At 40.6% G+C, this 13,922-nt stretch overlaps 1 protein-coding gene across 1 annotated transcript in view; it reads left to right on the top strand.

Moving 5' to 3' along the window:
• Window positions 1-13,922, top strand: part of lsamp (limbic system associated membrane protein) — an 858,459-nt gene that overhangs the window by 403,627 nt on the left and 440,910 nt on the right. The window contains exon 2 of the mRNA XM_072262290.1: window positions 465-697. Within this exon, the coding sequence (XP_072118391.1) occupies window positions 465-697 (233 nt within the window). The remainder of the gene's footprint in view (window positions 1-464; window positions 698-13,922) is intronic.

The following is a 13,922-nucleotide window of genomic DNA, read 5'->3' as shown; positions in this document are numbered from 1 at the left end:
CATATACAGTAACCTTATGCATGTACTTTGTATTTTGAAGGTTTATATTTTATGCATCAGTAATCAACGATCATTCCTAGTTGGCTCACAATGAAAAATGGCCTACCAATAATCCTGCATCAAAATTGCATACATTCATATATGTGTGAAAATCATACTGTAAGTCTTATAGAAGATTTGAGGCAACAATCCAGTCTTAGGGTTCAAATAACTGACAAATTGCTTAAGCAGTGCTTCATGGTGTGTGCTAAATGAGTGGAAGCTATTCTCTCCAATTAAATTTTCCACGTAGACATTATGTATCCATCCTTTTATATTCCAATGAAATACTACAATCACAGCATAATCTTGTCTGTTGATCTTAAGAACCAAGCATTTGATTTAAATAGTTAACTTCAGTTTGCCTGTTTCTTTTAATTCCTTTTGTTTGAGTATTGATTGATGATTTTGTTCTTCTTTTAAAGGTGCTATGTTGATGATAGGATCTCAAAGGTTGCCTGGCTGAACCGATCCAATATTATTTTTGCTGGAAATGACAAATGGTCCTTGGATCCTCGAGTTACTCTGTTGACCAGTGCACACTTAGAGTATAGCCTTCAGATTCAGCAAGTGGATGTAACCGATGAAGGTCCTTACACATGCTCAGTGCAGACCCAGCACCAACCCAAGACCTATCAAGTGCATCTGATAGTGCAAGGTAAGTGTTGATTCCTATTCTATCTGTTTAGCAAAGGAATACATGAAAACCCTTGCTCCATGGAACAGGTTAGTAGAATCATAGCTGAAGAACATCATAGCCATTAAATCACAGGATAAAGAATCCAATGACCTGAGTGAAAAATGGAGAATTTAAACTGTCTGTAGTGTTAAAGCTGCTGTTTTTTTTCTTGACAACCATGAAGCAGTTGGGTTCTTGTAAAGAAAATGTGCTTCACTATTGTTCCATTGGGAAGTCATCTCATGTCATTATCTGGGCTTGTCTGTATATCACTTCCCAGCAATAGCAACATGAATAACACTTATCTCCTTTTTAAGACACCTTAACAAGCCACTCAGATACCATCAATAGTTTCTCACTGGTGAATAGAGGTGATGAAAAAATACCAGCCTTTCCAATTATACCAATGTGGCAGAAAATTATTTTTAACAGAAGATTTGTGGCCACATTCAGTACTGAGCATAGGAAATGCTTTATTTCATTGCCTTCACAGGAAGTTATTTGAAGAGTTCTTTCTGAAAATTCAGTATCAGGGATTACATCATGAAAGCTTGTAATGAACAAGTGCAGAATTTAAACTGAATTGAGAAATGGTCCTACTGCGACATGTACCAAAAGGGTACAGCAACACAGAAAATATATGCCTCAAGCTTGTTGGTCATAGAGTAATACAGCATGAAAACAGGCCCTTTGGCCCATATCATCCATACTGACCATTGTGCTTGCTCAGCTGGACCCATTTGCCTGCATCGCACTCAATTTCTCCTATCCATGCATGTAACTAAAAGTCTTTTAACTTTTGTTATTATATCTACCTCAACCATTTATTCTGGCACCTCATTCCATATACACAATACCATCTGTATTAAAAAGTTGCCCCTCAGGTCCTTTTATAATATTTCACCTCTCATCATAGATCATTGTATGCTTTCTAGTTTTTAGTAACCCCTTTCCGAGGGGGAAGAATAACCTATATCCATTCATATTATCCATATCTCTCATGTACAGGCTTTTTATACACCTCCATGAGGTCATCCCTCAATCTCATATGTTCCAAAGAATAAAGACCTAGCCCACTGATCCTCTCCCTAATATTCAGGCTCTCAGCATGTTTGGAAATCTTCTGCCATCCTTCTAGTTTAATAGGGCAACCAAAACTGTTTGCAATACTCTAACTGGGTTCTTACCAATGTCTTGAACATCTGCAATATAACTCTATTTAATGCCCTAAATGATGGAAATCCAGTATGCCAATCATCTTGTTCACTGCTGTGTATACTTGTGACACTGCTTTCAGTGAACTACCTACTTGTACTTCTGAGTCTCTGTGTTCCACAGCACTCCCCATGGTTGTGGTGTGATGGCACTGGGTTTACTGACCGTAAATTTCTAAACTCAAATGAAGACCTTAACCCCTGACAGATATAAATAGTCATGACTACTTTCACTTGGAGTATTGCAAACAGTTTTGGTTGCCCTATTAAACTAGAAGATTGGCACATCTTCCCAAATTTTGTGTTCTCCAAAACATTAACTCAGCAAGACTATTCAATCTGTTCTGTCAATCCATTGGATTTTATCAATTAAATATACAAATTGTCCCTGTAACATTAAATATAGCACAATAGCAGTATTGGTAGGCTTAGTGGTCCTACTTGTTGCATTGTAGGAGTACCACATATGCAATATATGCATATACCCAAGTAGTAAGTAAAACACATTCAAATAGTTCGACCTCATAACAACATAATGCTTTGTAGATCTCGGAGGCCCTAGGACTACATCTCTGTTTCTGAAGAAATCACAACAGAACAGGTTAAAAGATGTCAGGAGTATAGCATTCCTCAAGGGTAGCTGTCTTTCTTCTCCTGGTAGGTCTTTCACCATTGTAAAATGTGACACATAAAATATAGTAAGATTGATGTTTTTGATATAAAAATAAAAGCAGTAAACCATAATAGTTTAATGCTGTCAATGGCAATAAACACCACATTTTAAGGTACATTATATAAAATCTTAAGAACCATCTACTGTGTGTGTGTGTATATATATATATATATATATATATATGTGTGTGTGTGTGTGTGTGTGTGTGTGTATATATATATATATATGTATGTATATATGTATATATAAATTATAAGTTAGAAAGTAAACATGCAACATCCAAATAGGTAAATAAAAAAATAATGTTTGTCATCTCAGCTTTCTGTCGGATTGGGTTATTAGACCAACTATTCACAACAGACGCAGCCAAACCCTCTCAAACTGAGGTGAGAAACAAGAATACCTGTATGCAATGTTAGTGATCAGGACTAGGAAAAGGAAAGGAGCAAAGATAACATGATCAGGGTAGTCCCTGCTCTTCACTCTTTCAGGGTTGAGGACAAAACAGAGGAATAGGTAAAGAGGAAAGTACTAGGCAGGGGATAGCAAAGCAGATATAGTCATACAAGAGTTAACCCATGGTAGTGCAGGTCAGGTATGGGAGTTATCGGAGCCTTAGATGTGAAGTTATTATACACAACGCAGAAGTCACCAATCTTCCATACTTGCAGACTTCAAAGTCTCAACAAAAAGAGCACTACAAAAACAATAAATTGAATGGCAAGGGGCATTGTCCTTTGGAAAACTGCAACAACAAATCTGTAACCCAATTTAAAGTAGTGCCAGTCCATCCGGAAACTGTATTTACTGCTGTGGAAGCTGAATTTGCAACAGCTGAAAAAGTATATCAGGTGGAGCGTTAAGCTAGTCAGGGGCTGAATATGAATCTAAAAAGAGAATAAGTGAAAGGAAATGCCTCACTCATCTGATTGTGTTAGTTTGGTTACTCTTGTTGTGTACAGAGAAATACTCTTTTGATTTGACTGCATTTCATCTAGCCATTGTTGATGAATATCAAATCTTTCTAGAGCAATCTTTCACAAACAAGAGGAAATCTGCGGATGCTGGAAATCCAAGCAACACACACAAAATGCTGGAGGAACTCAGCAGGACAGGCAGCATTTATGCAAAGAAAGTACAGTCGATGTTTTGGGCTGAGAGCCTTTGGCAGGACTGGAGAGAAACAGATGAGTAGATTTAAAAGATGAGGGAAGAGGGGAGAGAAACACAAGCTCACACTCAGGTTGCAGGAATCCATGACCTCCTCTACTGTTGCAATGAGGCCACACTCAGGTTGGAGGAACAACACCTTGTAATCCATCTGGGTAGCCTCCAATCTGAAAGCATAAACATTAATTTCTCGAATTTCCAGTTCATGGGTTCAATGTCCATTCAGAAATCTGATAGCAGAGGGGATGAAGCTATGCCTGGATCATTGAATGTGTTCCTTCAGGTTTCTATACCTCCTTCCTCATGGTAGCAATGAGAAGAGGGCATGCCCTAGGTGATGGAGGCACTTAATAATGGATGCCACCCCTCTGTGGCATCGCTCCTTGAATGTGTTCTGGATGCTGGGTAGGTTTGTGCCCATGATAGAGCAGCTGATTTTGGTCCTGTGCAGTTCCCCCCCCCCACCCCATACTAGACAGTGATGTAACCATTTCGAAAGCTCATCACAGTACATCTGTAGAAGTTTGTGAGTGCCTTTGGTGACATAGCAAATATCCTCAAGCTCCGAATGAAATATAGCGGCTGTCATGCTGCCTTTGTAACTGCACCAATATGTCAATATGTTGGGCCCAGGATAGATTACAAGAGATATTGTCATCCAGGGAATTGTAATTGCTCACACTTTCCACTGCTGATCCCTCTATGAGGACTGGTGTACATTTCCTCATCTTAACCTTTCTGAACTCCGCAATCAAGTCCTTGGTCTTACTGATGTTGAGTGCAAGGTTGTTACCATGACACCCCTCAACCAGATGATCTGTCTCGCCTCTGTGTGCCTTTTCGTCACCGTCTGAAATTCTGCCAACAATAGTTGTGTCATCTGCAGACTTGTATTTGGCATTTGCTGACAACAGCGCTGTTGTAGGCTGGATCAAAGGTGTTAACAAACTAACATATCTGAAGGAGTATGAAAATCTGACTGAGTGAAGCCACAACAGCAACCTCTTACTCAACGTCAGCAAGATCAAGAAGTTGATTATTTGAAACCAGAAGTCCATGAGCCAGTTCTCATCAGAGGTGGAGAAGATCATCAACTTCAAATTCCTCAATGTTACCATTTCAGAGGTCTGCCTTGGGCTCAGTACATAAGTGCAAGCATGAAGAAAGCATGGTAGCGCCTCTACTTCTTTAGGAGTTTGTGAAAATTTGGTAAGACATCTAAAGTTTTGACAAACCTCTATAGATGTATGGTGGAGAACATATTGACTGGTTTCATCACAGTCTGGTATGGAAACACCAATGTCCTTGAACAAAAAAATCCTACAAAAACTAGTGAATATGGCCCTGCCTATTACGGGTAAAACCCTCCACACAATTGAGCACATTCACACGATGTTGTTGCAGGAATGCAGCATCCATCATCAGGGACCCCCAACACCCATTTTGTGCTCTCTTCTTGCTGCTACCATTAGGAAGAAGGTACAGGACTCACACTACCAGGTTCAGAAACAGTTATTACCCTTGAACCATCAGGCCCTTGAACCAAAGTGGATAACTTCACTCAACTTCACCTGCTCCATCACTGAAATGTTCCCACAACCTGTGGAGTCAGTTTCAAGGACTCTTATCTCATGTTCTCGATACTTGTTACTTATCTATTTATTATTGTTATTTCTTTCATTTTGTATTTGCACAGGTTTTTTCTGTTGCACACTGGTTGAACACCCAGTTGTTGCAGTTTTTCATTGATTCTATTATGGTTTTTACTCCATTATGGATTTACTGAATACGCCGATTAGAAAATGAATCTCAGGGTTGTATATGGTGACACATATGTACTTTGCTAACTTGCTTTGATCTTTAAATTTTGATTTTTTCACTTCACCATACCACTCGAAAGTGACTAGAATGCAGAGTTGTACTCCACTTGTATGCCCATTTGTTCACACATGGCTTGAAAGCATTTCTCACTGAAGGAAGACTCTCAGTCAGCATGTATGCAGATGAAGGTGTCAAAATTTGGAAATGTGGAGTTTAGCAGTGCTGTGACGGTTATGGTCCCACTATAAGTAGTCTTGGAAGCTAACCACATACATACTGTACAAAGATCAATTATCACAGGAATATATTTATAAGGTTTCTGATAAGGTGGGTTGCATAACGATCCTCCTTTACATGTTCTCCCTGATCTGCAGGGAGGGAGTGACATCTCAGATGGATCCTGTCCCTTTGTATATTTAGAGGGTGAAGGATGAGGTGGGTGTAGACGCTCAGTTTCATATTCTTCTCCATGACACCGATGGGGGTCTTTGAATGTTTCCTCTGTCCCAGAATGCGTATCTTGATCTAAGAATTCCTTCCATGAAGGAAGGGCCAAAGCAGAAGCTAAAGGTCATGGCTGATGCCTGGTGTCTAGCACTCTAGGTTCTAGGTGAATATCACTTCCAAATGCTGGTGGTCTCCAGGGAACGTATGGTTTGTTGATTATGTCTTCACTGCTGAGGGTCTGGTGTAGGAGAATGCTGTGAATGTAATCAACCCGAGAAATAAGGTTGGTTTATTATCACTGGCACGTGACGTGAAATTTGTTAATTTAGCAGCAGCAGTTCAATACAATACATAATCTAGCAGAGCGAGAGAAAAAAATAATAAGTAAAATAAAACTTAATAAACAAATAAATCAATTACGTATATTGAATAGATTATTAAAAATGTGCAAAAACAGAAATACAATATATTAAAAATGTGAGGTAGTGTCCAAAGCTTCAAAGTCCATTTAGGAATCGGATGGCGGAGGGGAAGAAGCTGTTCCTGAATCCTTGAGTGTGTGCCTTCAAGGCTTCTGTATCTCCTACCTGATGGTAACAGTGAGAAAAGGGCATGCCCTGGGTGCTGGAGGTCTTTAATAATGGACGCTGCCTTTCTGAGACACCGCTTCCTGAAGATGTCCTGGATACTTTGTAGGTTAGTGCCCAAGATGGAGCCGACTAGATTTACAACCTTCTGCAGCTTTTTTCAGTCCTGTGCAGTAGCCCCTCCATACCAGACAGTGACGCAACCTGTCAGAATGCTCTCCATGGTACAACTATCGAAGTTTTTGAGCGTATTTGTTGACATGCCAAATTGCTTCAATCTCCTAAAAAAGTATAGCCGCTGTCTTGCCTTCTTTATGACTACATCAATATGTTGGGACCAGGTTAGATCCTCAGAGATCTTGACACCCAGGAACTTGAAGCTGCTCACTCTCTCCACTTCTGATCCCTCTATGAGGATTGGTACGTGTTCCTTCCTCTTACCCTTTCTGAAGTCCACAATCAGTGCTTTCGTCTTACTGACGTTGTGTGCAAGGTTGTTGCTGTGGCACCACTCCACTAGTTGGCATATCTCGCTCCTGTACACCCTCTTGTCACCACCTGGGATTCTACCAACGGTGGTTGTATCGTCAGCAAATTTGTAGATGGTGTTTGAGCTATGCCTAGTCACACACTCATGTGTATACAGAGAGTAGAGCAGTGGGCTAAGCACACACTCCTGAGGTGCACCAGTGTTGATCGTCAGCGAGGAGGATATGTTATCACCAATCTGCACAGACTGTGGCCTTCTGATTAGGAAGTCGAGGATCCAATTACAGAGGGAAGTACGGAGACCCAGGTTCTAAAATTGTGGGAATAATAGTATTAAATGCTAAGCTATAGTTGATGAACAGCATCCTGACGCAGGTATTTGTGTTGTCAGGGTGGTCTAAAGCCGTGTGAAGAGCCATGGAGATTGCGTCTGCCATTGACCTATTGTGATGATAGGGAAATTGCAATAGGGTCAAGGTCCTTGCTGAGGTAGGACATCAGTCTAGTCATGACCAACCTCTCAAAGCATTTCATCACTGTCAATGTGAGTGCTACTGGGCGATAGTCGTTAAGGCAGCCCACATTATTCTTCTTTGGCCCTGGTATAATTGTTGCCTTTTTAAAGCAAGTAGGAACTTCTGCCTGTAGCAGTGAGATGACTTTGATGACTTTGTTATGGGCCCCACATTCCCTTTAGAGGGAAAAGGAGAGGATCCTATGCCTGCACCTCGTTGCCCTTATGTTGGAATGAATGGTAATCCTGCTACCAAAATGTGCGTATGCAGAATCTCTTCAAGAACCTGAAATCGCTCATGCGTTGGCCGTTGATTAAGGGCTATTCCTCACATGGTGTGGTGGTTTTCACGAAGATAAAGGAGTAACATAATAAAATTAACTTCAGAATTCCATCATCACCAACTGGAGGCATGCACATTCTGCCTGCAAACTCAGAACATTGAAGATCCAAAAACTTGAAACTTGGTGGGAGCTTTGTACTGGGAAAGCTGCAGTGGCTTCCCATCCCTGTATTCTTCTTCAGCTGGCTATAGTCAGTCTTCTTAGTAATTCAACTGCATGTTTCCAAGCATCTATTCTCCAGGCTTCATTAACACTACCTCATGTGTGCCTGGAATGAATACAAAAATCCAATACATCAGGATTAAGATATGGGTTACAATTTCTATCACATAAGCATGTGGTTTCCACCCAGGTGCTTGTTTTCTATCTATAAAGGGCCCGATCTGTTGTCTCCAGGCACAAATTATTGCTACATTGTTGGGATCTGGTAGAAATTGTGATGATCAGAGTTCAGCAGGTCATATAGAGGGGTTTGGTCTGTCTAACCTGCATCCTAATCTATATTTGGTCCTTCATCATTCCAGTCTTTGACTTGAAGAATAAAATATTCATCACATTCTATTTGACGAGCAGTTGGGTATCTCTGATCTATTATCAACACATTCATAATTATCGACCAGCATTTGCCTGCGCAGCTGCTGGAAACCAGAATGTTGGTCATGTTCTTAGCACTAAGAAGAGTGCTGTAGCACATGTTGAGAGTTCGCTCAGTTGGACTACCGCTAAATAATAATTCTTTCCAGAATAAAACTTTTTGTATAATGTGACCACATTGGGTGCCAGCAGCGATGGTACTGGGTTTGAAAAACTGCAAAGTTCAAAATTCAGATGAAAACCTTAAGCCTTTTCGGATATAAATAGCCATGAGTACTGTCACTAAAGGGAGTTTATACTGTAACTACCAAATCTTCAAAGACTATTTTACTTCCCTGTTTATTCTCCACAGAGGGTTTAGCTGCTAATGCCCACTATTCAAGCAGTGGGTCCCCTCTCCCTACCAAGGAGAGTATATTTCCAGCTAACAAAGTAGTTTCAAAAGCAGTTTGTTTATTTTCAGTGATGCACATGTAAATCCAAGCAACATTCTTAAAACACATGTAAAGTTCACAGAGATTTTCATCTTATAAAACATTTCCAAGTTACAAACCATTTCTAAGACACAAAGGATTTCCAAAACACAGGACAATCCCTCTTAGCTAAAAAGACATACCAAAGATGCTAACAAGCCAATCATCCGTTGCAGAAATCAAAGCCAAAGGAATTGTCTCTAGTTCATCGCATGTTTCTTTCAATTTTTTGATGTCCTTTAACCATTCCTAATAAGCCTGAACTGCTCTCTATATTTATCCCACTTTTCTTTGCCACTTGGGTGACTTGGGATCACAGAGACATAGCTCCAGGGTGACCAAGGATGGGAGCTCAACATTCAGGGATATTCAATATTCAGGAGGGATAGACATGAAAGAAAAGGAGGTGGGGTAGCATTGCTGGTTAGAGAGGAGATTAACGCAATAGAAAGGAAGGACATTAACCTGGAGGATATGGAATCGATATGGGTAGAGCTGCATAACACTAAGGGGCAGAAAACGCTAGTGGGTGTTGTGTACAGGCCACCTAACAGTAGTAGTGAGGTTGGGGATGGCATTAAACAGGAAATTAGAAATGCGTGCAATAAAGGATCAGCAGTTATAATGGGTGACTTCAGTCTACATATAGATTAGGTGAACCAAATTGATAAGGGTGCTGAGGAACAGGATTTCTTGGAATGTATGCGGGATGGTTTTTTGAACCAACATGTCGAGGAACCAACTAGAGAGCAGGCCATTCTAGCCTGGGTTTTGAGCAATGAGGAGGGGTTAATTAGCAATCTTGTCGTGAGAGGCCCCTTGGGTAAGAGTGACCATAATATGGTGGAATTCTTCATTAAGATGGAGGGTGACATAGTTAACTCAGAAACAAAGGTTCTGAACTTAAAGAAGGGTAACTTTGAAGGTATGAGACGTGAATTAGCTAAGATAGACTGGCAAATGATACTTAAAGGGCTGACGGTGGATATGCAATGGCAAGCATTTAAAGATTGCATGGATGAACTACAACAATTGTTCATCCCAGTTTGGCAAAAGAATAAACCAGGGAAGGTAGTGCACCCGTGGCTGACAAGGGAAATTAGGGATAGTATCAATTCCAAAGAAGAAACATACAAATTAGCCAGAAAAAGTGGCTCACCTGAGGACTGGGAGAAATTCAGAGTCCAGCAGAGGAGGACAAAGGACTTAATTAGGAAAGGGAAAAAAGATTATGAGAGAAGACTGGCAGGGAACATAAAAACTGACTGTAAAAGCTTTTATAGATATGTAAAAAGAAAAAGATTGGTTAAGACAAATGTAGGTCCCTTACAGACAGAAACAGGTGAATTGATTATGGGGAACAAGGACATGGCAGACCAATTGAATAACTACTTTGGTTCTATCTACACTGAGGAGGAGATAAATAATCTTCTGGAAATAGTAGGGGACAGAGGGTCTAGTGAGATGGAGGAACTGAGGGAAATACATGTTAGTAGGGAAGTGGTGTTAGGAAGTAGCCCAAGAAATAGTGGATGCATTACTGATAATTTTTCAAAACTCCTTAGATTCTGGACTAGTTCCTGAGGATTGGAGGGTGGCTAATGTAACCCGGCTTTTTAAAAAAGGAGGGAGAGAGAAACCGGGGAATTTTAGACCAGTTAGCCTAACATTGGTGGTGGGAAAAATGCTAGAGTCAGTTATCAAAGATGTGATAACAGCACATTTGGAAAGCAGTGGAATCATCGGACAAAGTCAGCATGGATTTGTGAAAGGAAAATCATGTCTGACGAATCTCATAGAATTTTTTGAGGATGTAACTAGTAGAGTGGATAGGGGAGAACCAGTGGATGTGGTATATTTGGATTTTCAAAAGGCTTTTGACAAGGTCCCACACAGGAAATCAGTGTGCAAACTTAAAGCACATGGTATTGGGGGTATGGTATTGATGTGGATAGAGAATTGCTTGGCAGACAGGAAGCAAAGAGTGGTAATAAACGGGACCTTTTCAGAATGGCAGGCGGTGACTAGTGGGGTACTGCAAGGCTCAGTGCTGGGACCCCAGTTGTTTACAATATATATTAATGACTTGGATGAGGGAATTAACTGCAGCATCTCCAAGTTTGCGGATGACACGAAGCTGGGCGGCAGTGTTAGCTGTGAGGAGGATGCTAAGCAGATGCAGGGTGACTTGGATAGGTTAGGTAAGTGGGCAAATTCATGGCAGATGCAATTTAATGTGGATAAATGTGAGGTTATCCACTTTGGTGGCAAAAGCAGGAAAACAGATTATTATCTGAATGGTGGCCGATTAGGAAACGGGGAGGTGCAACGAGACCTGGGTGTCATTATACACCAATCATTGAAAGTGGGCATGCAGGTACAGCAGGTGGTGAAAAAGGCGAATGGTATGCTGGCATTCATAGCAAGAAGATTCGAGTACAGGAGCAGGGAGGTACTACTGCAGTTGTACAAAGCCTTGGTGAAACCACACCTGGAGTATTGTGTGCAGTTTTGGTCCCCTAATCTGAGGAAAGATATTCTTGCCATAGAGGGAGTACAAAGAAGGTTCACCAGATTGATTCCTGGGATGGCAGGACGTTCATATGGTGAAAGACTGGATCAACTAGGCTTATACTCGCTGGAATTTAGAAGATTGAGGGGGGATCTTATTGAAACGTATAAAATCCTAAAGGGATTGGACAGGCTAGATGCAGGAAGATTGTTCCCGATGTTGGGGAAGTCCAGAACGAGGGGTCACAGTTTGAGGATAAAGGAGAAGTCTTTTAGGACCGAGATGAGGAAAAACTTCTTCACACAGAGAGTGGTGAATCTGTGGAATTCTCTGCCACAGGAAACAGCTGAGGCCAGTTCATTGGCTATATTTAAAAGGGAAATAGGTATGGCCCTTGTGGCTAAAGGGATCAGGGGGTATGGAGAGAAGGCAGGTACAGGGTTCTGAGTTGGATGATCAGCCATGATCATACTGAATGGCGGTGCAGGCTCGATGGGCCGAATGGCCTACTCCTGCACCTATTTTCTATGTTTCACGCACATATGATATGTCCTCAGATACCCTTTTTACACAAAAGGTGTAAAAGCATCCCAGAGACATATTTCCCAGCTAACCTACAATTAATGCTGTAAAGGTAACTTCCTCAAACACATAGAACTCCTGGCTATAAACACATCAGTTATTGATATGCTGAATGATATTGGTAGGAGTTACTGGGTGGTATTAGAGCTCAGGGTGTCGGAGGTCACAGCTCAAATCCAGCATCCTCTGTAAGAAAGTCTGGTTGTTCTTTCCGTCTGCATTTGGGTTTCTTCTGGGTGTTCCCTTTTTTTTCTGCAGTGCAAAGACGTACCAGCTAGTAGGTTAATTGGTCATCGTAAATTGTTCTGTGATCAGGTTAGGCTTAAATCAGTGGGTTAAAGGTCAGCACAGCTCATTGGGCCAGAAGAGCCTGTTCTGTACTATATCTCCAAATAAATAAATAGCTAAAACAAACAAACAAACAAATAAACTTCAAGGTGCTTACTGCTTTCCATTTACATTTTAACTGAAGATTGACTCCCATTTTGCGAACAGAAGCTAAACAAATTGTATACAGTAGTTGGAAGTTTACTTGCATCTGCTTGTTCTTACAAGTGGCAACTGCTGTGTTTAGAAAATGAGCTTTACAAAAATTGAGATTACCTGTGTCAGGAAGTCCATATCCATCACAGTGGAAGCCCTATGGTTTAACTTCCTCAAATACAACACTTTACACTTATCTGAATGGAAAACCAGTCTTTGATCCTTGTTACTTATTTGATCAAGATCCCCCTGTAATTTCTGATTACCTTTCTCAGTGTCTTTGATATGATCTATTTTAATATTAACTGCAGACTTATCCATCATCCTTTCTATATTGACCCCCAAATTATTTATATAAATTATGAACAACATATATCCCAGCTCTGACACTAGTCACAAGCCTCTAGTTTGAGAAATAAATGTCAACCATCACTCTTTGCATCTTACTCTTATGTCAACTGTGAAGCCACTTAGCTACCATTTCTTGGATCCCATGCATGTAATCTTCCAGAGTTGCCTGCAATGTGGACCTTGTCAAAAGTCTTGTTAAATTCCCCTGATTTACCCTTATCTACCCTCTTGGTCACTTCTTTGAAAAACACAAGAGATTCGTCAGATATGATTTCCCACATACAAAGCCATGCTGACTATCCCTAATTTGATCTTGACTACCCAAATGTTATAGATCCTGTCCCTTAGAATCCCCTGCAGTAACTTGCCCACCACAGGGTAGATTACTAGTATGGCAGACTCACCAGTCTGTCATTCCCTAGCTTGTCTTTACAGCCCTTCTTAAATAATGGAGCAACATTATCCACTTCCAGATTTCTAGAGCTTTGCCTGCTCATTCAATTTGGATCATTCTATTGAACTGATATGATCAATGACAATCTCAGAAAGAGTTCTTCACTCATTAAAGCTATGAAGATGTCACAACCACTCACAAAGCCCTGGGCGAGTCTGAGGTGAAGAGAAAGGATGGAAAGCAGTGGTTAGCAAAAAATCTCAGTTTCAATTTGCAACGTCCTTCTCTTCAGAGTTCTACGTGATAATAATTGTTAAAATACCTCAGAATCCATATTTATATTGGATAAAGATTTGGTATTTCAAACACAGTGAAGTTGATATTTGTTTCAGTACATTTCAGTATAATTCCAAAGAATCTGTAACTCAGATATGGAATAGAGATTGAAGCATCCAGAGGACAGGCAGTTATGTGGGCTTATTATGCTATTGTTGCAATGAGCAAAGGAAGCAAACCCAATTACTGGACACAGGCACGGAGATTGAGTTTGGATGCT

The sequence above is a fragment of the Mobula birostris genome, chromosome 6 (genome assembly GCF_030028105.1).
Source record: "Mobula birostris isolate sMobBir1 chromosome 6, sMobBir1.hap1, whole genome shotgun sequence".
NCBI classification, from domain to species: domain Eukaryota; kingdom Metazoa; phylum Chordata; class Chondrichthyes; order Myliobatiformes; family Myliobatidae; genus Mobula; species Mobula birostris.
Note: the sequence above shows the minus strand (reverse complement) of the source record. Positions and strands in the feature narration are given on the sequence as shown.